Genomic DNA, 26,108 nt, shown 5'->3' on the forward strand with positions numbered 1-26,108 from the left:
CCATAGTTTTGTCTAAACTGTATCGAAAAAACCAGTCCCATAACTCTTACTGTTTTCTTAATTAATCCGCTCGGAAATTACAATACCCACAGACAGACACACACACACATTTTGGGATTATTAGTATAGATTAGAAGCAACTAAAGTATAATAAATTGATAAACTTTAACCTTTATTTAACAGTATCAAGTGGCCTGGTGATAGGAAATACTCACAAGGCAAGCAAACAAACTATACTAGTACTGGGCTACAAGCATTCTTCAAGTAAGCTTCAACAATAGCATACAATCGAACTCCGATGAAAGTCTATACAGATCACAATGAGAGAGACTATAATTCTCTAGCCATGCGCAACCGCTTACACGCACGTATTTAATACACAATTCGGCACAGTCGAGCAAGAAAATTACACTGCATGTAACAGTTGATGAGCAGATAATGTCTTTAAATGTGACTGCTCCTTTATAAATTCATCAGTATTGGCTCAGAACTGTACCAATATTTCGCAAACACCCCGATGAACATTTTGAACACACTTCAAATGTCGAACTGTAACTCACAACTGCAGAGAATGTCAAAATTGTTCTTAGTGTTGAAGTCTGAACATGGAATCCGGAATATTTTGTATTTGATGCGTGTGTCTATTTGCAGTAACATTTACATCACGTACGCGTGTCGTTTCAAGCTACAGAAATTGCCAAAATATAAGCGATGCCTTACTCCTGACTAAACTCTTAGATTTAGAAGTATAACTATACAACCCAGTATCCACGTACCAACAGTCACATTATAAACTTCGTATGTATTCCCTCATCACTATTCATAGAGCTCACTGTGTGTTTGTAATACATCACTAGTAATTAGGTAATTGGATGTCACTGCCTAATCTTTTGATACAGATAGAACTGCAGAATACAGTTGTACTACTAGTATTATATAGTAGCAGTAGTATAAACATAATAATTATATTATATGATGTAGAGGAGTTAACAAATAAACAAATAGCATGTGCTCTACATTAGCTGCTAGTATCTTGTACGTGTTTCCAGTTCGTCATTGAAAGGCTTCTGAAGCAAAATGCAGCAATTTCTCAATTTGGCAATTGACTCAGATACAGTTGTCTCCAAGCTAGCTAGCTAAACAGAATTTCAGGGCAAATTGTAGTTTTTTTTAACTGAAACTATTTGATGTCTTTAAAATAAAACTTTCACCTGAATTTATTTTATGCACCTTTGTATCCATGCCCTAATTTTTAATCGAATGCATGGCAAATGCCCTATTTTTGCACTTTTTCGGATAAAGTCATTTCCAGATCATTTTAACTTCTCGATATGGAATGAAATATCCAAGTTCAAATTTATATGTAGATAGTACAGATCATATCAAAAAAATGTAGTACGTGTTTATGCGGAAATAATACAAATTCTTCCTCTGCAGGACATACTTGTCAAGGGAAAATTGTTACATGTTAGTGCAACTCACAACGAACTATCAAAGAAACATCAAAAGTCAAAATACTGGCAGCGAAATAGAAACCCTTTAAAAGACAGTATTGTTACTATTATATGTATCAGTGTGTGTGTCAGATAAGCGAGGGTAATTAGCCCTGAGCAGATCAGCAGACAAATACAATTTGATCGGTACCTGTTATACTGAACTTGTTATAATTCCATAATGAATTATGAATGATGAATGGTTGATCATTACGAATGAATGTCCCCCATTTTCAGGCCCCAAGTGTGATCTAAATCTTGACCGGGCAATAATTTGATATTACGGATACGACGGTAATTTGTTAATTTTATCCTTGATTTACAAGTTAGACTGGTTGCAGAATTGGGAGTCAGGCGTCAATTTGAAAAGTCTATTCTATTTTTAGCTCAGTACCTTCCTAATTTAAGGTCCCATACACTAAATCTGTCCAGCACAAATGCACCTCACAGAAAGTTCAGTGACCATCTTGTGACGACACCAAACCCTGTTTTGGTGTATGGGTCCTTGATAATAACGAGACCTATGTTAGGGGTCGTTCACATATTACGTAATCAGCCGAGGGGGGGGGGGGGGTTCCCAAATGCTTGAAGTTGATTACGGGGGCAGGGGGGTTTTGGTCGTTGATTATGTAATCAAAATTTTATTTTTTATCCTCTAGAATAATAACAATTTGACAATATTTTAATTCAAATTCCACTCAATTTCATTAAATTTGGAAATTGATCGAATATCCGGCTATAATTATAGTATTAGTAAGTAGTTTAGAAGGTGCTTGGCCGGATATCATAACAATGATTTCGGCTTATCGTGATAGCATGATCAGGGTAGCATGAAACGTAGAGAAAAGTGTTTTCTATGGAAAAAAAATCAAAGGGGGGGGGGGGGGGGGGGGTCGGGTCTCTCGATTACAATTTATTACGGACTGGGGGAGGGGGTTTGGGGGGGGGGGGGGGGTCGGGGTCGGGTCTTGATTACAATTGATTACGGAGGGGCTCGGGGTAAAATTGCTAGAATATTGATTACGTAATCTGTGAACGACTCCTTATAGCTTTATAGGTATGTCACCTCAAATTTTGAAATTTGTTAGTTCGTGACCAATTTTAGCCGGTTTGAGATTATTATAACAGTCTATATTGAAAGTTTACTAAAAATAAACCCCCTTGACAAAGAGCTCGACAGACTAAGGTGTAAATGTATACAAGTTAAATCTAACACTTGATTAATTTCAGACTCAAATATGCGGGATATTTCCTCTAATAAAAGGATCTGAAGACATTGATGTGCCGGAAGATTAGTGATAATTGAGGGAGACATGATCACACTGTTATCACTCTTCTGATCATCAAAATCTAATTTCAGTGCAGATTATGTACTGGGTCGGTTAGAATAATCCATGAACTAGCTAATCAAATTTTGGGCGTTAAAAATGTATGGCTCTACCAACTCCCTTGCAAAAATGACAGTCACGGAAAAATCCTTTCAATTATGATAAGCCACCACGCAACTAAAATCCGTGTCAATCATGTGAAATGATTATTATGACTAGTAGTATAATTCTTGACACCTTGAATTCATGGAAATAATTGGAATTCATTCTTTAAAGTTCAGATATTCGCCTGTTACTCTCTTAATGGGGAAACTACTTAAAATTAAAACGTGATATGATTCGCCGTTAAGTCTCATCCTCAGCTTTCCTGACCGACACGACACGCTGTCTTTATACATGATATATATCATGTAGTTCAGTCTTGTCAATGTGACACAAATTTATTCAGACTGAAAATTTGTCAAAAGTGGGCAAATAAAACGACCGGTTAGAGTCAATCTGAAATTAAAACCTGTTCCAAATACAGACACAGTGTTATATTCTATATTTACAACAAAAATTATTCGATTATCAAATTATCAAATCGACTGAACAGTCATTCACAAAATATCTTAAATACGAAAAAAGCGTGCTTAAAAGTTTACCCTCGACGGTCGACAGATCGAGCTGAAAACATAAAACTGATAGTCCGGGTCATGTGGGTCGTTTTTATATGCCTCATAAGAAATCTTTGGAGTTTAGCAGCAAAACGTTGGAACGGAAAAGATAATTAACCCAACCACTATAAAACTTGCGTTGTTTTTAACAAATATTAACCAAACTATTGGCATTGCTATCGAGGTTATTTTTGCTGCCAGAAAACTGATATGATATACAGCTGTATATAATAAGCTGTCTGTAAAAACGAGAAACTGTTGTGTTCTTTGCGATTAGGTGACTTAATCAAATGAACATTGAAAAACAACATTAAATAATCAGTCCCTATAAATGATAAATCAATCGTATATATACAAATTAAAACTGTTTTGATCGAGACAGTTGAAAAGTTATTCCCGGCGCGGTGGCGGCCTCTTCTCTCTCTTCTCTCTCTTCTCCTTTTCTCTTAATCTTCTTTACTAGGTTCTATACCTCCACCCTCCTCTACCTCCCTAGCTGCGTTAGATATAACATTATCGTTATTACCTCCCTGTTCTTCAACTGAAATTGTAATTATTTTAGTAGTAAAAACATTATTCATGTAAATCATTGAAAAGATGATGACTTCTCCTGACACTATATACTTATATACCACAGATGGAAATCAATAAGATGTTCTTAATAACCTCTCTGAATTTGTCTTTGGTCTGGTTGAGAACCGGGTCTTGAGAATGTCATGGCAGCTAGCACTAAAGTAGCAATAGAGCCAAGTAGTGCAGCACCCCCTGGTATTAGTGACATCGTGTCTCTGAATTGTTACAAAACATATAATGAATTGTTATTTGCTAGTTGTAGGTTGCTATATTTACTTAATAGAAGGAAAACTTGTCGGAGAAAATGAGCGCTATTGATTTTTTAACATTGCCTTAAGGTCCCATAAAACAAGAATGGAGTATGAACTGAAAGTATTACAAAAACAGGTTGTTTGACAAAAAGTACCTGTAATATTGAGCAGTTGGACAATCCACTGGTGTACAATGGTCAGGATGGAAATGCTGTACCATAGCTATTACAATACCGTTAGATATTTTATCAAGCAGAGACATTGAACCGTAGACAAACGCGCCAGTGGCCTGAAGATTAGTGATAACGTCAAGTATTAACGAGGAAATTGATTGAAAATTGTGCAAAACATAAACTTCGTAATCTTATAAAGATAAAATAATTTCAAGATAAAGACTCCTATAGTAGTTACCGTATTAATTCCAATAAGATCAGCAGTCATGCTGAGAGACATGATCAACATAATACTACTTCCTGCACCAATCAGCGCTGTTGCTCCGTATGTTGGACACGCATTAGCTTTCGGCTGGAAACGGGCAAGATTAATTTACTAAAATGAGCTAGTGTCCTTGAATACTATTATTCTTCTTCTCAATTTTTAAAAAGTTCGATAATTAAAAAAATGAAAATACACAAGGAATGTATTATTTTGTTAGTCGGGCGACATCTTAGGTTGTACTGGACCTAACAAGTTTATTGGGGGGGGGGGGGTCCAACTACAAAAAATACGAATACGAATTTCAAATTTTAGGGGTGCGTTCGTATTTATTCGTATTTTTTCGTATTTTTTACCAAAATTTTTTTACTCTAGAAATAACGAAATATCCCAGAGAAATGGATCTATAAATCCATTGGTATTCTCCGTTGTATCTTTGTATATTACACTGTATGACATCAGAGAAGATAAATAAGACGCAGCAAAACTGGTGAACAAATGAAAATACAATACTACGATTACCTACTAATTAATAATTGGAGTTTAGCTGCTTGTCAATCTCACGTAAGCGTAAATGTCAAAATCACTGGGATATTATCACAATTCAGATATTATGATGTATTAATTGTGATTTATAAAGGTCTTTGAATGCTACATCACAGAATATTATTGCCAAATACGCATACTTTTAAAATCTGGTAAGTTGGGTCCCTAAAACGAAATTTAATCAGCTTCGGCTGAACCCATTATATATTATAATATATAGACTATAATATATGGCACATTCATATTAATATTCTATCAGATCTTTCTTTAGATAAACTTATTACACAAAGTAGTCATGGTTATAGTAACAGCTTAAATTCCTTAGGATTAAAAATAGAGAAAAACTTCAAATTCTCTTAGTGATCTTCAAAACTTCTTTTGATAGGTAAAGCTTACCATCTACATCAGGCTTCACCCAAACATGATAGTTCTGATGGGTAGAACAAAAGGAGTTAGTGGGTACACGGCAGACAGACGACCTGTCAGCCTTGCTGAGTATATGCGATGTTGACATGAACAGAGCCTGCCCGCGGAACTTGACAGCTTGCTTGAATTTTTTCTTGTCGAACCAGCCCTTGTCACCAACAGATACACGTTTACAGTCTTTTCCAAGCGATTCACATGGCCGAGAAAGTGACACCCTGGCGATACTGTAGCCTTTGATTCTCCTTTGGCGTGTATGACCTGCCATTGATGACCGACCGTCGTTCATGAACTTCTCAGCAGCAGTATCAACATGGTACCAACGGCCGTCGGTTGTGAGAACTCCAGTTGACTGGTTATAAATCTCCATTTCATCATCATCATCATTGGGAGCCTCAAGCTCAGCCTCTTCCCTGTCATCATCATCAACTAGAGTGTAACAGTCGGGTTCAGTAGGTATATTGAGTTCGCACCCGGACAGCTTTGTGTGAGCACGAATCATATCCTTCCCCATGTCGATGCCTTCCCTGAGTGCTTTCCTAAGTTTCTTGAGGCTGGTGTCTCTGCCCTTGTACACCCGTGTTTGGTTGGGATTGGGAATCAGTGTCTTCCCCCGAGTGTGTGCAACGTCATTCGCAACAAGATGGCTGCCTTTCGCATCAAGCTCAAGGCTCCGATTTTTCCTTGCTGCCCCGTGCACAACCGAAGCACTCGATAGGTTCGTCTGGCGTCCTTTGTGGAAGCCAGTGCGAAGGAAAGCAAACAATTGTTCGCAAGAGTCGGAAACAAAATGCCAGGGAGCAATATCACAGTCCTTGTACTTAGTTGCACATTGGACTAGATAATGAACCATCCCTTCAAGGAGGAGGAGGAGGACTGAGAAGGAAGACGAGGACGAGGAGGACGACTATGAGGAGGACTGAGGACGAGGACTGAGGGGAGGAGAACTGGGGGGATGACTGAGGAGGAGAAGGACTGAAGAGGACTGAGGAGGAGGAGGAGTAAAAGGATGAGGACTAAGGACGAGGAGGACTGAGGACTGATGACGAGAGCGAGGACGAGGAGGAGGACGACTGTTAAGAACTGAGGAGGACTGAGGAAGGAGGAGGAGGACTGGTGAAGGAGGAGAAGGACTGAGGAGGAGGAGGAGGAGGAGGATGAGGAGGACTGGGGAAGGACTGATGAGGAAGAGGTCTGGGGAGGACTGAGGAGGAGGAGGAGGAGGAGGAGGAGGAGGAGGAGGAGGAGGAGGAGCACTGGGGAAGGACTGAGGAGGAGTAGGATGACTGAAGAGTATGAGGAAGAGGAGGACTGAGGAGGAGGAGGACTGAGGAGGAGAAGGAGGAGGGGGAGGAGACTGAGGAGGAGGACTTGGGGAGGACTGAGGAAGGAGGAGGAGGACTGAGGAGGAAGAGGAGGACTGAGGAGGAGGAGGACTGGGGGAGGACTGATGAGGAGGAGGACTGGGGGAAGACTGAGGAGGAGGAAGAGGACTGTGGAGAAGGAAGAGGAGGAGGACTCAGGAGGAGGACTCAGGAGGAGGACTCAGGAGGAGGAGGACTAAGGACGAGAACGACTATGAAGAGGACTGATGAGGAGGAGAAGACGAGGAGGAGGCTGACTGATAGGTAGGAGAAGGAGGAGGACTGGGGAAGGACTGATGGAGGACTGGGGGAGGACTGAGGAGGAGGAGGAGGACTGAGGAGGAAGAGGATGACTGAGGAGTAGGAGGAGGAGGGGGAGGAGACTGAGGGGGAGGACTGGAAGAGGACTGATGAGGAGGAGGAGGACCGAGGAAGGAGGAGGAGGACTGAGAAGGAAGACGAGGACGAGGAGGACGACTATGAGGAGGACTGAGGACGAGGACTGAGGAGGGGGAGGAGAACTGGGGGGATGACTGAGGAGGAGAAGGACTGAGGACGACTGAGGAGGAAGACTGAAGAGGAATAAAAGGATGAGGACTAAGGACGAGGAGGACTGAGGACGAGTGCGAGGACAAGGCCGACTGATAAGAAGGAGAAGGAGGAGGAGGAGGAGGAGGAGGAGGAGGAGGACTGGGGAAGGACTGGGGAAGGACTGAGGAGGAGGTCTGGGGGAGGACTGAGAAGGAGGAGGATGACTGAGGAGGAGGAGGAGGAGGAGGACTGAGGAGGAGGAGGACTGAGGAGGAGAAGGAGGAGGACTGAGGAAGGAGGAGGAGGACTGGGGAAGGAGGAGGAGGACTGAGGAGGAGGAGGAGGAGAAGGAGGAGGATGAGGAGGACTGGGGAAGGACTGATGAGGAAGAGGTCTGGGGAGGACTGAGGAGGAGGAGGAGGAGGAGGAGGAGGAGGACTGGGGAAGGACTGAGGAGGAGGAGGATGAATGAAGAGTATGAGGAAGAGGAGGACTGAGGAGGAGGAGGACTGAGGAGGAGAAGGAGGAGGGGGAGGAGACTGAGGAGGAGGACTTGGGGAGGACTGAGGAAGGAGGAGGAGGACTGAGGAGGAAGAGGAGGACTGAGGAGGAGGAGGACTGGGGGAGGACTGATGAGGAGGAGGACTGGGGGAAGACTGAGGAGGAGGAAGAGGACTGTGGAGAAGGAAGAGGAGGAGGACTCAGGAGGAGGACTCAGGAGGAGGACTCAGGAGGAGGAGGACTAAGGACGAGAACGACTATGAAGAGGACTGATGAGGAGGAGAAGGAAGAGGAGAAGAAGGAGGAGGATGAGGACTGGGGAGGAGGAGGAGGAATCAGGAGGAGGAATACTTAAGAGGAGGAGAAGGAGGACTGATGAGAAGGAGGAGGAGGACTGAGGAGGAGGAGGAGGACTCAGAGGACTGAGGAGGAAGAAGACTTAGGAGGAGAAGACGGCTGAAGGAGGAGGAGGAAGACTCAGGAGGAAGAAGAGTTAGGATGAGGAGGAGGAGGACTGAGGAGGAGGACTCAAGCCAATAATAAGCATGTGTCACGATACAAATGTACTTGACTATACATTTAAGGCGTGCAGTGTACTATAGTGATATTATGGTATGTTTAAAGACCGGACCACAAAATATAACCCGGTACCTAGTGTTGTACTAATACATAATAACAAGTAACAGGGATAAAATCAATGAGCAGAAACAATCGATTTCACAAGAGGCGAAAGCACTCGGGTCTGGGAGTACATGATAACTCCAACTAGTAGTGAGCATACTAGCCCCTGCAGTGGAAAAACACATAAAACATACTAATGGAATGTCCAATTGGTTCGTTTTCTCATCACAATACACAATATTTAGCATACGTATTATGTAGGGGTTCTGGTTGATTTTTCCGATTCCGATTTTGGCCTCATCAACCCTCATATCAAAAATCGGGTTGGAACCCTCCCCCCCCCCCCCCCCCCCCTCCCAGTTAAATGGACCAATTTCCAATAAAACATAAAATGGATCACAATATATCCCAAATTTTAATAAAAACGATAAAAAGGGAGCGAATTTCAAAATTTTGTGTGGGTTCATCGTTTTTGTTGTTGCACCCCCAAGTTTTATGTATGATACATGATGGTTTACATATTATTTTAATGTTTCTTCACTGCTAAGTTGAGCTTAGATCTGATTAATTACGAAGATGTGTGATCTTCTATATTTATCAAAATGACGATTTGTAAAAAGTACGAAAAAATACGAAAAAATACGAAAAAATACGAATACGAATTTGAAATTTTAGGGGTGCGTTCGTATTTTTTGTAGTTGGACCCCCCCCCCTTTATTATCGGATGTCTACTTATATTTATTATGATATCATTATGCATTGTAATGGCAATGAAATTTAAATTTTGTTCTACTAAAAAATATAAAATCACCTGGAACTGGAACCAGAACGAACTGCCCATGATGAGAACAGCTCCAATAATGTAAGTACCCTTCTTCCCAATGTACTTGGAAAGGGGGCGAGTAAGGAAACTACCAATCACACTACATATCAGCATCATGAGGGGGTAGTAGGCTATACTTTCTTTCTTCAGAGATAATGATGAGGACTGGGGAAGGACTGATGGAGGACTGGGGGAGGACTGAGGAGGAGGAGGAGGACTGAGGAGGAAGAGGATGACTGAGGAGTAGGAGGAGGAGGGGGAGGAGACTGAGGGGGAGGACTGGAAGAGGACTGATGAGGAGGAGGAGGACCGAGGAAGGAGGAGGAGGACTGAGAAGGAAGACGAGGACGAGGAGGACGACTATGAGGAGGACTGAGGACGAGGACTGAGGAGGGGGAGGAGAACTGGGGGGATGACTGAGGAGGAGAAGGACTGAGGACGACTGAGGAGGAAGACTGAAGAGGAATAAAAGGATGAGGACTAAGGACGAGGAGGACTGAGGACGAGTGCGAGGACAAGGCCGACTGATAAGAAGGAGAAGGAGGAGGAGGAGGAGGAGGAGGAGGAGGAGGACTGGGGAAGGACTGGGGAAGGACTGAGGAGGAGGTCTGGGGGAGGACTGAGAAGGAGGAGGATGACTGAGGAGGAGGAGGAGGAGGAGGACTGAGGAGGAGGAGGACTGAGGAGGAGAAGGAGGAGGACTGAGGAAGGAGGAGGAGGACTGGGGAAGGAGGAGGAGGACTGAGGAGGAGGAGGAGGAGAAGGAGGAGGATGAGGAGGACTGGGGAAGGACTGATGAGGAAGAGGTCTGGGGAGGACTGAGGAGGAGGAGGAGGAGGAGGAGGAGGAGGACTGGGGAAGGACTGAGGAGGAGGAGGATGAATGAAGAGTATGAGGAAGAGGAGGACTGAGGAGGAGGAGGACTGAGGAGGAGAAGGAGGAGGGGGAGGAGACTGAGGAGGAGGACTTGGGGAGGACTGAGGAAGGAGGAGGAGGACTGAGGAGGAAGAGGAGGACTGAGGAGGAGGAGGACTGGGGGAGGACTGATGAGGAGGAGGACTGGGGGAAGACTGAGGAGGAGGAAGAGGACTGTGGAGAAGGAAGAGGAGGAGGACTCAGGAGGAGGACTCAGGAGGAGGACTCAGGAGGAGGAGGACTAAGGACGAGAACGACTATGAAGAGGACTGATGAGGAGGAGAAGGAAGAGGAGAAGAAGGAGGAGGATGAGGACTGGGGAGGAGGAGGAGGAATCAGGAGGAGGAATACTTAAGAGGAGGAGAAGGAGGACTGATGAGAAGGAGGAGGAGGACTGAGGAGGAGGAGGAGGACTCAGAGGACTGAGGAGGAAGAAGACTTAGGAGGAGAAGACGGCTGAAGGAGGAGGAGGAAGACTCAGGAGGAAGAAGAGTTAGGATGAGGAGGAGGAGGACTGAGGAGGAGGACTCAAGCCAATAATAAGCATGTGTCACGATACAAATGTACTTGACTATACATTTAAGGCGTGCAGTGTACTATAGTGATATTATGGTATGTTTAAAGACCGGACCACAAAATATAACCCGGTACCTAGTGTTGTACTAATACATAATAACAAGTAACAGGGATAAAATCAATGAGCAGAAACAATCGATTTCACAAGAGGCGAAAGCACTCGGGTCTGGGAGTACATGATAACTCCAACTAGTAGTGAGCATACTAGCCCCTGCAGTGGAAAAACACATAAAACATACTAATGGAATGTCCAATTGGTTCGTTTTCTCATCACAATACACAATATTTAGCATACGTATTATGTAGGGGTTCTGGTTGATTTTTCCGATTCCGATTTTGGCCTCATCAACCCTCATATCAAAAATCGGGTTGGAACCCTCCCCCCCCCCCCCCCCCCCCCCCCCCCCCCCAGTTAAATGGACCAATTTCCAATAAAACATAAAATGGATCACAATATATAATCCCAAATTTTAATAAAAAACGATAAAAAGGGAGCGAATTTCAAAATTTTGTGTGGGTTCATCGTTTTTGTTGTTGCACCCCCAAGTTTTATGTATGATACATGATGGTTTACATATTATTTTAATGTTTCTTCACTGCTAAGTTGAGCTTAGATCTGATTAATTACGAAGATGTGTGATCTTCTATATTTATCAAAATGACGATTTGTAAAAAGTACGAAAAAATACGAAAAAATACGAAAAAATACGAATACGAATTTGAAATTTTAGGGGTGCGTTCGTATTTTTTGTAGTTGGACCCCCCCCCCTTTATTATCGGATGTCTACTTATATTTATTATGATATCATTATGCATTGTAATGGCAATGAAATTTAAATTTTGTTCTACTAAAAAATATAAAATCACCTGGAACTGGAACCAGAACGAACTGCCCATGATGAGAACAGCTCCAATAATGTAAGTACCCTTCTTCCCAATGTACTTGGAAAGGGGGCGAGTAAGGAAACTACCAATCACACTACATATCAGCATCATGAGGGGGTAGTAGGCTATACTTTCTTTCTTCAGAGATAATGATGAGGTGAGATAAAGAGGGAGGTAGACTTGAGGGACATTTACTGCTATCCGAGTAAACATGTACATTATTCCAACCTGTTGATGGTATAGAGTTTGAGTGAATGTATAGTAAAGTATATAAATGTATAGTTTTTATTATGAAGCATACCTATTTCTCAAGAAGCAATACCGGATACTATGCGGTATTATCTCTCCAAACACTGAATGATTAGAATAGCTGCTAACATGTCGTCAAGAGAATGCATGAATACCTTATTCATAATAATAAATTGCAGTTATACAGATGCTAAAGTGTACACACATCTATAATATACAAACAAAACAATGTACTACAATAGCAGAGTTTAGTTAAATCATCTCACCAAGTAAAACTTCTTGTTATTTAGCCAGCATCTAATGGTACGTTGGGTAGGTTTTGGTCCCAGGAGGTCAGCTCCCTCTTCCTCTTGTGACCGCAGTTCCTCATCTGAAGACTCACGGACCATCACGTGAAACAGAAGGGAAAATAGCAAACCCGTCCCGATAACTATCAAACTTAGATACTGAAAAGCTCTGGCGTCTCCAGGACCAAGGGGTTCCATGTTGGATCCGTAAGCGTGCAGTAAATACCACATCAAGAGATACACTGCTATTCCACACACAAACGTTAGGCCCGATCTGAGTGTTGTTAAGTGTTTACTGTTTGTATTCTAATAAAATTGGCCAGATAACTGTTCGGTCGACTACGACCATTTGATAATCAATTATGTTCAACAAATGACCTTTTACTCAGGGACGTAGCCAGGATTTTTCTTTGAGGGGGGCTGTCGGCGAGGGAAGCGAGCCGACGCGTCCAATCAAGCTGCGCAGCGAGCGAAGCGAGCAAGCTGTGGCAGGGGTCTGGGGGCGCAGCCCCCAGCGGGGTCCAGGGGCGGAGCCCCTTGGCGGGGGCTAGGGGGGCGCAGCCCCCCGGAAATTTTTTGCGAAACAGGGTGTTTTAGACGACATTTGGCATTAAAGAAATTTGTAGGACAGCAATAAACTGGGATTGAAAAGAATCAAGTACTCACGTAAATTTGGTAACTTCACAACAGCAATCTGCATTCTCCAATCAGAATTTACGACTTACTCAGGCCTCATCGTCTTAAGATTTTTACATTTCCTACGGTCTAGGGGACACTATTGACTATAATTATAGAAGTCTTCTAGAATGTTTGCTTGGATTTAATGACATATATTTACTAATCCACAGTTCAAATCTTTGACTGACTGCAGTCATAAACACAGCAGTGGCGTAACGTTGCCTGTTGGCGCCCCCCTGCCGAAAAAAGCGCCCCCCCTGTTGGCGCCCCCTCCCCTTTTGGTGCCCCTCCCTAAAATTGAACAAATTAGGTGATTTTAGAGAATACGCCGGTAAAATCTCTAAAAAGTGTGTATCTAGAGCAAAACGCGCAGTTTTGCTAGTACTTTAGTTAAGTTTTCGAAATTGTCCCACATTCAAACGACGATTTGGCGCCCCCCTAAGACGGCGCCCCCCTGCACAGCGGGGTCAGCAGGGCCTTTCGTTACGCCACTGAAACACAGCCCAGTTACCAGGCGACCATGGGGACTAGGGGGCTTATCTTTTTTAAGGGGGTCGATTTTTTCCGGGGGGGGGGCTGCCGCCCCCTAGCCCCCCCTGGCTACGTGCCTGCTTTTACTCTAGTCTTATGACTGAGTGTTGAAAATTTATTTTCTGGCAGAAAGCTAGAAATTTGACCACTACGAATTTGTCTAAAACTTAAGGATAAACCTTTAGTTCGACTGGGAAAGGGTTTTAAACAATGGCAAGTTTTGTAGATGGTCACCCTTAAATAGTGGAAGACTTGACTAAAAGATCACACGACGAAGAGATATTCGGCTAATCCAAATTTTGGCTATCCGTACTGCATGCATGAATCATGATTGAACGTATATCGGTATATAATATAACTGATCACATGACGCGCGCGCGTACGTATAATCATGTGACTTTTTTTACTAACGATATGAAATTTTCATCAAAAATATTTCTTCGCGCGTTCCAAATATTCAAACTAAATTTGTTGTCTTGCATTGTGACAGTGCCAAAGAATTAGCGGTACTGCAGTATGAAAGTGTTACTGACTCAATTCCAATATTCACAATTTTCCCCAATGTTTTTAGTTGTGCGGATCAATCCTAGATAAAGATACCCATTTTACTCACGACGAGAAATATCCATTCACATTATGCTCCATCTACATCGGACGTACGATGTACATATGTCTATTTTTTATTTTTGTTCCTACTCTGATATGAGCAGGAACTGATAAAGAAGATGAGTTAATAAATGCGTCATAAAACTATCTGAATTTATTTAATGGCTTTAACGTATTGAGATTTCTTTATATGGACAAGGGAGTACATGTACGGGCCGGGACCGGTCATAATGTGATAACAGATAAGAAATTTACAAGCATTCTTTTGAGAACTTATGCTTGATTTAGCCAAAAGTCTGCTATCAATTTGACAAACTATGACACGCTTTTTGACTGCCATATAAGGTTACATGAAGTGATAAAATGTCACCCGATAACGAGTTCTAAATCTACTGTTATATCTCAAACCTAAGGGAACATCATATTATCAGATTATGCATAATGAAACATTTCGGAAACGAGGTAAAATTGATTTGTAATTGAATTTTGTATAGTAAGTCTGTTACTTTGTAATTTAGTTATTCAAATCGATTCTGTAATGGAGAATATAGTAGCGTAATCTAGGTCAATCTTCAATTGAGTTATAGATACGTTAAAATCCCAAATTGACTTAGAAAACTTCTCAAAGATTCTCAGAGCTCTTGTCAAGGTAGCATGACTTCTTATTAAGGTAGTAAAAGTTCTTAAATATTAAAATAAAGTATTAATTAAGTAAAATAATCTCACCTCACAGAATTGAGAAAGACTATTTTCTTCCTGCATACAGTCAGTACAGGAATTAGTGATAAGTGGGATATTTGTGTACTCGCCCAACCAAACTGGAACATCACTATAAACGCTCTGTTGGAATGGGAGAAGTTAAGTTGAGGAGAACTGTAAACATTTTGGAGATGAATATCGTAGAATAATAGCGATTTTTATTTTAAGCTTTTACAGAAATAAAACCACTTTATCAATAAAAATAGGTTGATCGGAATGGTGTGTGTGGATGAGATGCACTTTACAAATATAACCTGTGATATGTAAAATACAAAGCTCTGGATAGTACAAAGATACGACAACATTATTTACTATTATTCATTTGTTTATGTAAGTAATAAATTAGTTACCCGTAATAAACTTGCTGTACAAGTTCTGATGAATCTTCACAACCAAAGCATTTGTGGAAGATGAAAGAGAAAGCGATAGCTACACACGCTGTTCCGATAAGATGCCAAGTCTTACGTTTCCCGTACCTCTGAATACCTACCTTATCTATTGCAATACCAACCAATGGTGTGGCTAAACCGTCTGCTACCTGATAAAAAGGGAAATTGTAAGAATCATCAGTTGTATACGTACCAAAACTTAAAAGGAGTTGGTCCATATCAAACTCTAACTTCACATTATTCTGCCCATTCAATACCATCACATCAAACAGTTCCCCTCGTACACACTTAACACAATGTCAATAGTGTAACTTATGAGCTATAATTAATGATATGCAATTAACTGTGTTCTGTCTTTCCAGTCTCTGTAAGTGTATAGTACCTGTAGACTACATTATAATGTACGGTGCAATGTCTGTATATTTTTTCAGTACGTGATCACACAACAGTAAGCACATTATTGGAAGAGGTAGTATCGGGCTGTGATCAATGGGAATTGCAACCCCATGAAAACATCAAATATATTGGCACTGTTATAGATAACAGAGCCAATGTTGTTTTCGCTTCGTCAAATAACTTATTACATAGTACATAGTATTGAAAGAATGAAAGCTGTTCTCACACAACTCATGACAATGATACATGACGGAGACATAACAATCTCGTGATAAGGCCAATAATCCTCGCAGCGTTCAATGGTAAGAGAACTGTTCAAATGTTGGTGAACTATAACATGTGACTGTGCTACTTTAAGAATCCGTAGTGTGACCTGTGCGTAGTGCGACCTGTCTATAATTACACCCTTTAGCTTTTTGAGTACTAAATTCACCTTTTGAGCAGGACTGCATCATTGAATGTAGTACATTGTTGAATGTAGGGCAATATGGTGCATTATAAAATGTAGTAGCAGCCCACTAGTTTTACTGCCTCGTAGTATTCCGTTCCTACACGTGGAACTTAAAGAACCCTTTAGCAGGTTTAGAGTGGTCCACATGTGTTGTGATAAGTTGCACTGAGTGGGAGCTTGCTAAATGGTTACGGGTGGTTGAAGTAATGGCTGAATAGTTAGGGCTGACTGAAGGGTTATAACGGCGAGAGTGGACTAAGTGGTGTACTGGTAGAGTAATTAGCGAGTCAAGTAACACAGCTGTACAGGTTAAAGTGGAGGCTAAAAGGGTGGTCAAGTAACACAGCTGTACAGGTTAAAGTGGAGGCTACAAGGGTGGTCAAGTAACACAGCTGTACAGGTTAAAGTGGAGGCTAAAAGGGTGGTCAAGTAACACAGCTGTACAGGTTAAAGTGGAGGCTAAAAGGGTGGTCAAGTAACACAGCTGTACAGGTTAAAGTGGAGGCTAAAAGGGTGGTCAAGTAACACAGCTGTACAGGTTAAAGTGGAGGCTAAAAGGGTGGTCAAGTAACACAGCTGTACAGGTTAAAGTGGAGGCTAAAAGGGTGGTCAAGTAACACAGCTGTACAGGTTAAAGTGGAGGCTACAAGGGTGGTCAAGTAACACAGCTGTACAGGTTAAAGTGGAGGCTAAAAGGGTGGTCAAGTAACACAGCTGTACAGGTTAAAAGTGGAGGCTAAAAGGGTGGTCAAGTAACACAGCTGTACAGGTTAAAGTGGAGGCTAAACACAGCACCACATAATACAACTTCAAACAAATCACATCGGTTTTAAATCGACGAAATGGTAACCAATGTTCTGAAACTCATGGAACCATTTCACTACCACGCTAACATACCTGACATACCACGCTAACATACCTGACCAACAAGCATCAGGATCCCAGCAACATCTTTAGATTTCTGTAGAACTTCTGTTAGATAGATTATAAGGTAGGTAAACCAGCATGATGAGCAGAGATCGTTCAGAATGTGGCCCACTGAGTATCTGGAGGTTGGGAGGTTAGAACTTGTGTGTACACTGTACATTGTACATTGTACACTGTACACTATACACTGTACACTGTACACTGTACACTGTACACTGTGCACTGTACACTGTACACTGTATACTGTGTACTGTGCACTGTACACTGTACACTGTACACTGTACACTGTACACAGTACACTGTACACTGTATACTGTGCACTGTGCACTGTGCACTGTGCACTGTGCACTGTACACTGTACACTGTACACTGTACACTGTACACTATACACTATACACTGTACACTGTACACTGTACACAGTACACTGTACACTGTATACTGTGCACTGTGCACTGTGCACTGTGCACTGTGCACTGTACACTGTACACTGTGCACTGTACACTGTACACTGTGCACTGTACACTGTCCACTGTGTACTGTGTACTGTACACTGTACACTGTTTATTGTACACTGTACACTGTAAACTGTACACTGTACACTGTACACTCTTTATTGTACACTGTAGTCTATACGTTACTGAATGTAGTACATTATTGAATGTTAATAATTTAATGTAGTACACAAGAGGTTAGAACTTGTGTGTCCACTTTTGAAAATTTCTTTTTTTCTATTTATGAGTAGTAAATACTGTGTTTTGTTTTGTATCAGTAACCTGGTTACTGATACAAAACAAAACCATTAACAGTTAATTGGTGTGGGCCAATTTGATGAACAAAATTCAATTTAGTTAATCACAATGAAATTTTTTTACCGTTAATATCTTATTCTTAAGACAATTCCGGATTAAATTGCTTTTTATAAAATCTCAAGTTTCTGTATTCAGTCACACATTCATTAACCTCGTGACAGGATACAAAGATAAAACCTTGTCCTTAGTTCCAACTTTAGTTTTACTAACGATGTCAACTTAATCGTATTTGTACAGTTGTAATACTATCACTGAACTTTGGGAAGATACACAAGATAAAGACCTGTCAGGTGCACAGTAGCTAGTAAGAGAAATACAGGATATTTTACAAGTACCAGTACAGGATATTTATTGACAAGCCGGCAGCAGGGCGAAGCCGGGACTTATTTACGCTAGAATTGAGCTCATCTTTAATCACAAAGAGGTCTTTTAAGCGTATCTTTTTGCGAGATATGCGCCAAATCTGCATTTATATTGGACCCAGCTGATACGAAGATAGTCGAGCATATCATGATATTTAAGTCTGCTCCCTGGGTCCTAAATTTATTGTATTTTTCCTGTCCCTTTATAAGTTTATTAAAAAGCGCGACCTCGAAACTGAGAAATTAACATTTTAGAGCTAGAGAAATCCACCCTGAATTATGAATAATAGAAAATACTGCTTGCCGTGTCATACTAGCCAATCTGATCCACTCCTTCGCAGTTCAGAGAGGAATTTTTTCCTTCCAATTTTGCTTTTGAAAATTCCCAATGATCAGGATTCTGGGTCTCGTGAAAAGTGTGAACTCTATATATAATATACGTATAGCTGGGTTAACGGATTTGGTTAACAACTGAAACATGATATCATATTTACATGATATTATCGGTGATCAAGTGAGTTGATTATATTATTTATTGTTATATTTTACATTCATTTATTGCTGTACTCTGTAAAATTTGAAAAGTATTTAATAAAAAACAATAATATAATCAACTCCCTATTATAATAACTAGCAGGAACCCGTCTAACCCTAAAATGGTGTCAAGACTCAAGAGACTAAAACAATTATTACCTATTTAATTCGCGTTTTTGACACCACTTGGGGTACCAAATTTTGGGCTCTAAAACTCCTATTTCTTGGCAAATTTTTTATTTTTTCATGCTGATTTGGAGGCCATTAAAGCATTTGACCCAGTCAAAAAAGTTTCAGTTGTATATCTTTCACGGTTTTTGCAGAAATTTGCGTTAAAGTTGATGCCGTGGTGTCAGTAAAATGGCACAGATGAATATATATATATATCGTCTCGCTTTATATATAGTAAGATGTGAATATGTTAATACCGCAGAACATGAGATAAGATGAAGTTTTCAGGAGTCTAATTTTTAGACAATGTAAATAAAAGGTAATTACAAAATGCTAGCAACCGTAAACGAATCATCTCTGTGTTTGTTGTGTTATTACTTAATGAATAAGATCTTCGAGAGGATTATATTTCTTAATTTAGCCTCCGCATTTCATCAATGTGCAAATTTATAAAACTTTCTTCTTTATAAAACATTCTTTAGAAAAAAGAAAAAAATCTTGTTGCAGATAATATAGTCCAATAAATAAAATTACAAACTGTGCGAAAAAACGCAAACATTCCATCTCACAGTTTTTATGAGCGGACAATATTTTAAATGAAAAATCCGGATTTGAATATTATTTATGAGTCGCATAGTTGAAATTTTTTCTTGGGAGATCATGAATACGATGTTGTCACATTGAAACGTTGAATAATTCCTTTCCTGATAAGAGCCTTTTCCTTGCAGCATCAAACGGGATCAATAGAAATTTACCCAAGAAACCAATATTTTAAATGGTATGCTCATTTATTACCTATAAGCCTATCATGGTAGCGACTAACTATACCTTTTAAAACTGGTATTTGCTCTTATAACCAACATATCTTCAACTCCCTGTTTACGAAGATTATAGCATATCATGACAGTATGAAACACCCTAATAATATATTAGCATGTCAGGACTAAGGATACGATCCATTGCACAAACAGATCTGAATAAGTGATAACCGTTTCCAGATAACCCATCGGTGAGCAATTACCCTGCCCTAATGGAAATTCTTTGCTGGACTGGAGTATGAATAAGGCAGCAGCGATGTTGCAAGGGCGGTCGAACTATTCGATGACCCAGTAGAGGGATCTACGAATCTCTCCAAAGTTTCCAAAGTAACCACTATAAGCTTGTCATTGAACAGATTCCTTGCTGGTCCTGGGATATGTAACTCGTTCTAATAACGGGACTCTAACTCGTTTTACAGCTATTCTATTCCAATTGAAGAAGTGGTAGAATTTATCCCTATAACTAGGCATTCTGAACAGATACAAGCAGGGGTTCAGTGCAGCGTTTACCAGAACAGGTACATAAAGTAGCAGTAAATGTCCATAGAATGATATAACATCCCCACTTATTATTAGTTGGGCAGATTCCAGCCGGTAGGAGAGGAGTATCAACATCTGGTAAGCAAAGACAGGGGTGTTGGACACCATGAAGAGTGCAGTGAAGAGGGTGATTGTGATGGACACATTCCTGAATCTCTTCTCGTGGTTGTTTATCAGAGTGAGAGCTGTTGATTTCCTCATCAGAGACAAGGTGCCCGCTAGAAAGCTGATGAAAATGATGAGCGAGGGAAGGAACAGTTCTACTTGGAGAGCGATGAGGAAGAAGAGTTTAGTCCACTCTGGGGTGCGTTCTGTAAAGTTAAAGGAGCAGAATGGTAGCTGCTCTTGGAAAGTCCCTTTCATCCAGCCCACACCGAAACCTACCCCATCAACTGTCAACAACAGAATACCATATCCTGCCACCAACGCAATGACCATGTTTCCGCGGACATACCTTGCTTTATAAGGCAGGATGATGGCCATGGTTCTGGATACACTCAATACAGTTACCATGAACATGGAGATACGAACTGTCAGATTAGCGAGTATTGCCCAGAATGCACACACGTGCTCGTCTTTAAAGAGAGTTTCGTTGCGATCGTTGAACAGGGAGACGATGACAGGAATAGCGGTGATGGAAGTGCAAATGTCGACAGACACGATACTCACGTATAGTTTATCTGGGATTGATTTGTGTCTTCTGTACCAAAAGTAGAGAAATGACGATATGTTGCCAAATAGACCGGTTAAGGAGATGATTATCATTGCACAGCCTATAATTCGGTCTGAAGTTGAATCCATTTTTCTGAGGCAGTTGATGGATTTACTGTTACAAAATTACATTATAATCAACTTGTACACTGCTGAACACAATTGAGACCTAACAAACAAATTAATGAAGTATGCTCTAAAGAAGTTTAAAAGTTAGAATTTAACCATAATTACTACTAATTGTTATCCAAGGCTGATCAATAACAGTTTAATTTACCCTACAGATGAAAACGAGAACAACTCAAATGACCTCATTCGACTGAACTAAACGTAAGATCTGCAGAGCAAACTTTATTGGCGAAAGTTTAAATGAGGCGATTAAACAACTCTTATCCAATCTAAATATGGGTTAAAATACCATTTAACTGCATGTTGGTTTGCACGAAGTCTTTTTGTTTTATTGCTTGTTTAAAAGTAGCCGTAATAGGTATCGCCGTAAATATGAATTTATCAGCTCAAGTTAGGAACTTTATCAACACTGACTTTATATTCGGCAATTTAGGAAGTCCTTGTATTTGAAGTCATAAATGTCAATCTTATGCACTCTGCAGTTTTTTAAATATAATATCATTTGTATATAACTTTTTTTGTAAATTGGTCATTAGAACTACCGGCACCGTCCAGACGACAAACAAACAAAACATTGCAATATTTTGAAGAATTAATCTTCCGAATTAGACACATTCACATCACGTGACATTTCGACTGTCCCTCAGCCGGTCACGTGAGTATGTACACATCGTTACTCTAATTGTAACGGGTATTGATATTTCTCCAAGGTATCATGTGTTAACGGGTACAACTATGTGGTTAGGCCAAACGTAATATTTATTGTAGTTGCACAGTGCAAGTGGTAGATCGGGTAAAGTTAAGCAGGGTAAAAACCAATCATTTCAGTGTTCTTTGGGACGGCGCTACGTTTCCATTCGACCAGTTAATGGTTCACACCGTAAGATTCATAATTAGCACATAGATTATGAAAAGCGTATGTTGGTTTGATAAATAATGGCATGCCATATTTTAATGGATCATCAAATAAAGGTAATGACTTGAATTCAGATATAATTTTGAATTTCATAGTTCTTTTGTCAAGGGACAGTCTAGAGTTACATAAACCACTAGTCTAACATAAACCATATAATAATAAAAATAAGAATTAGTCGACAAAAGAAACACCGAAAGCCTTATTGTATAACTATGAAACTGAGATTTTGTCAGGCATTCTTGTACAGACTAATAATTCATAAACTAGTTATTTAGGCAAACTAAGAATAATAGAATAATAAATTCGCTTGGTTGGGTCGGTGTACTCAGAGGTCTAAATCATGCAGCTCACTGAGTCAAGGTAGTACGTATAATAAATAATTGATAGGATTTTATATATTGGCTATAAAGCAATAATTTGATCACGAATTAATTAATTAATGCAGCTCACTGAATTAAGGTAGTACATATAATAAATAATTAATAGGATCTCATACATTGGCTAAACGGCAATAGTTTGATCACGAATTAATTAATTCAGAGACTGGGTTTAATTTCATAGATTAAAGTGTATCTAATTCATTTAACTGATTTGCTACAACTCTTTGTCAATAGAAAATGCTTAAAGGTATTATTTACTTGAGAGTATTATATTATATTATATAACAAATGAAACAAAGTTCAAATGGCAAGTTCAACTTCAAGTTTCATACTATAGCATTTCGCAATTAAACTAAAGCAATCGTCAGGAACTTATATCATAAGCATCGGTCTAACACTTGCAATTCAGAAGAAAAGTTCCCAAACCGGATTTAATGTGTTGTCGTTTGTTGAGTGAGCTGCATTGTGGGAACTAACCCAGGCTCATTATAAGCAACCACTGCTATGAGTGCTAGGCAATCACTGCTGCAATTATCATCTTGATGTCATGTGCTTGCAAGGAACAAAATACAAGGAGCCTTCTGACCAGACAATAAGCAAGGAATACAGGCTTATTATTGTGCAGCAACAAAAGTGTTGACAAGGAGGATTAGGGTTTGCCTAAGTGGATAAAATCATATTGTTACACTAGTGACATAGTTGACTTTCTTGATCTACTCATCACTAATAGTGAGAGAGGACACCAACTATAGTATCACTAATGTGTATGGTCCTACCAACCCAAGAGCAAATGCTAATCCTCATTCCTCAGTCAGTAACATATTTAATATGTTTATCGTTACCTTAGCAAAACATATTATATATGTACCAATACTATAACATACAATAATATAATAAAGTTTATTTTGGACTAAGCCGAAACCCAAGCGTTATTATATAATATAAGTCTACTGGAAATAAGAAAGTTAGAAGAGTGTTCTACGTAACTTTGACAATCAAAATGCAGATAATTACTGAACTAGTGTACCGTAAATTATGGGTTTACAGTAGTTACTGTATTAATGCATATTATTAAGTTCCAAGCAGCAGTAGCGCAGTTATGCACTGTTGATCAATTTACCTTCTTATATTTTATAACTTTAGGCCAGGTAGCGCAGTTGGTTAGAACGCCAGCTTTGCAATCGTGAGGTTGCGAGTTCAAATTCCACTGTCTGCCTGGCGTGGGGTGAGCGTCGTTGACGTTCAGCTAAAAATCCTGAGTGGTCTATGCAGCCCCCCGGTACACACTACATTAACCGTCACTGGCCAAATAGATCCTTCGGCTTCCTGTAATTGGCTGGTTGCACTTGTGTAACAATGTGGCTGTTGGAATACACCGAAGTAAAATAAGTGTCTTGATAAAAAAACTAACAGAATAGAATTCAGAGTCAATGTTCAAGAGTATAAAAGCAACAGTAGTCCAACTATGAAATTGATATCACTAATGAAAGTAGTCAAAAAAACTGCTGCTGATATTGTTGGGATCCACAAACCAACTAGACACGCGAATCTCATGATGACAAAGAGGTAGCTGGTCTTTCAGAACAGTGGAAGAACCTTACAGACTGAAGTTGAATCACAACTTTAGCAGATCTGTGTATGCGCAGATACAACAGCGACTCAAACAATTAAAATGTGAAGCAGCAGACCATCTTACCATGACAATTGGATCCACAGATGAGTCAAGACGGATGTTTGAGGCTGTTAAACAACTTACCAACAGCAAAACCACTCGACCTATCTCAGTACCAATTTAGCTTAAGAGGGTCTCTTGAGAAATAAATTAAGTTAGTGTGAGCTCTTATTTTTTTACTATAGACATTATTACTTGTGCCTACAAGACCTTAGACCACTGGAGGACCCTGCATTATGTAATGGCATATGTCGTGGAGCCTCGTTATGACCTTCATGCGTATAATTTGGTTATTTGACCGTGTTTTCTGAGCTAGATCCAGTGGACCATCAAGGGGTTCTCCATGATTATAAAGTAATTAAGAAGTTAACAAATAGGTAGAGAATTTCTTGATCGCTAATAATTTGGATTGCTAATATTTATTTGTAAAGTTACACAATCAGGACTCTTCGTTACTGGCACTTACAGGCTCTATTTACTAGGGTAAACAACTCCAATGATTGCAAAAATTTCATATAATGGAGAGCAATATTATATTATTATATTATCGAGCATTAACATATATAAATCTCAGCAACACAAGGAAGAAGGGACTAATTCAATGAACACCTTCTTTAGAATAAAAACATAGGTCGGCGCTATATTGCCATTAGATAGTTATCATTGCTACAAAGGAACACAATTAGCGGAGGTAATAGCTCTCTTACAAAGAGTGTATATTTGTGATGGCACTGTAAGCCTGTAGTCTGGGGCAATGATACACAACTGAGTATAATGAAAGTGTGTTCGAACCTTCGAAGTATAATCACAGGAAAATGTAGATAACAATATTATATACTGAGAGATAACAAAGTTAAGGTAAAAGTATATAATCCAAAGGTCCTATAATATAAACCAAAGGCATAATATATAGAACTGGAAATATATAGCCTGACAGCATCAACTTACCGTAATGTACAGTATACACGTATAGTGAGCCATTAAGTGATTATCACCTGACAAAAATAACACTTTGATAAGCACTGGATGGCTCACTATTTTGTTGTATAATCATATCAAAGTGAATATATATAATATAGATATTCACTTTGATACAATTGTACAACGACAAAGTGAGCCATTGTTAGTTTGGTCACACAGGTTTATTTCCTTTTCTGTGACAGACTTCATTCTAACCAGGTTTACCTTTTCTTGAGTAACATCGTTTGTGTTTGTAGCAGACTACTGTCGCGTCCAATCCGTAAGTATTTATAATTGTTTCATTTATTAGATGGTGTATATGGAATTGGTTTATATGCTATGTATTGAGTTATTATTGTTGTAATAAAGTATTTTGTTTTACAGGTTTTGTATATGTACAAGTAAACCGGAGTTTCACTTGAAGAACGTATCTAACAGCCATTATATCATACTAACTAGTTCATACAGAACATTTGATTTATCAGAGCTCAAATCACCATTGGTGGTGATGTGATTATAAATCGAGCTGTATTCCAATATAATCTGCATGTAAAGCCTCTCATGGGGTATATGAGACGCTTGACATGCTATTTGAGAGGCTGCAGATACTTTTTTGATTTATTTTTTGAAAGCCCTAATTGTAGCAACACAATGATGTTTTATTGTATAACTTACTAAAAATCATTTTGAGTTTGAGTCTGACACTTTCCTTTTTTGACAGCTCAACTTAGTCGAATGTACGACATAGAAGGAAATAATATCGAAAGTTACTTAATTGTTTAGCAGAAATCTGTTAAAAATTAATATTACAATTGAGAAATTATTCAAATTTACATACCCAAATTGAGCTGTTGCACTGATGGGTATTCTGTTAATACCAGTATAAATACCACTTCTTGAATCCATCTCTG

At 39.9% G+C, this 26,108-nt stretch overlaps 1 protein-coding gene across 1 annotated transcript; it reads right to left on the minus strand.

Annotated features, from left to right (window-relative positions):
- Positions 1-3,545: 3,545 nt before the first annotated feature.
- Positions 3,546-26,108, minus strand: LOC134814967 (major facilitator superfamily domain-containing protein 12-like). The gene is made up of 10 exons (XM_063823356.1): positions 26,036-26,108; positions 17,187-17,313; positions 15,382-15,569; positions 14,999-15,112; positions 12,437-12,731; positions 11,904-12,149; positions 4,713-4,826; positions 4,457-4,590; positions 4,144-4,265; positions 3,546-4,018 (listed from the first exon to the last, which is right to left on the minus strand). The coding sequence occupies exons 1-10, from the start codon at positions 26,101-26,103 to the stop codon at positions 3,924-3,926; spliced, it is 1,503 nt and encodes a 500-aa protein (XP_063679426.1). The 5' UTR covers positions 26,104-26,108; the 3' UTR covers positions 3,546-3,923.

Source organism: Bolinopsis microptera, chromosome 5 (genome assembly GCF_026151205.1).
Source record: "Bolinopsis microptera isolate Bmic1 chromosome 5, MBARI_Bmic_1.0, whole genome shotgun sequence".
Taxonomy (NCBI): domain Eukaryota; kingdom Metazoa; phylum Ctenophora; class Tentaculata; order Lobata; family Bolinopsidae; genus Bolinopsis; species Bolinopsis microptera.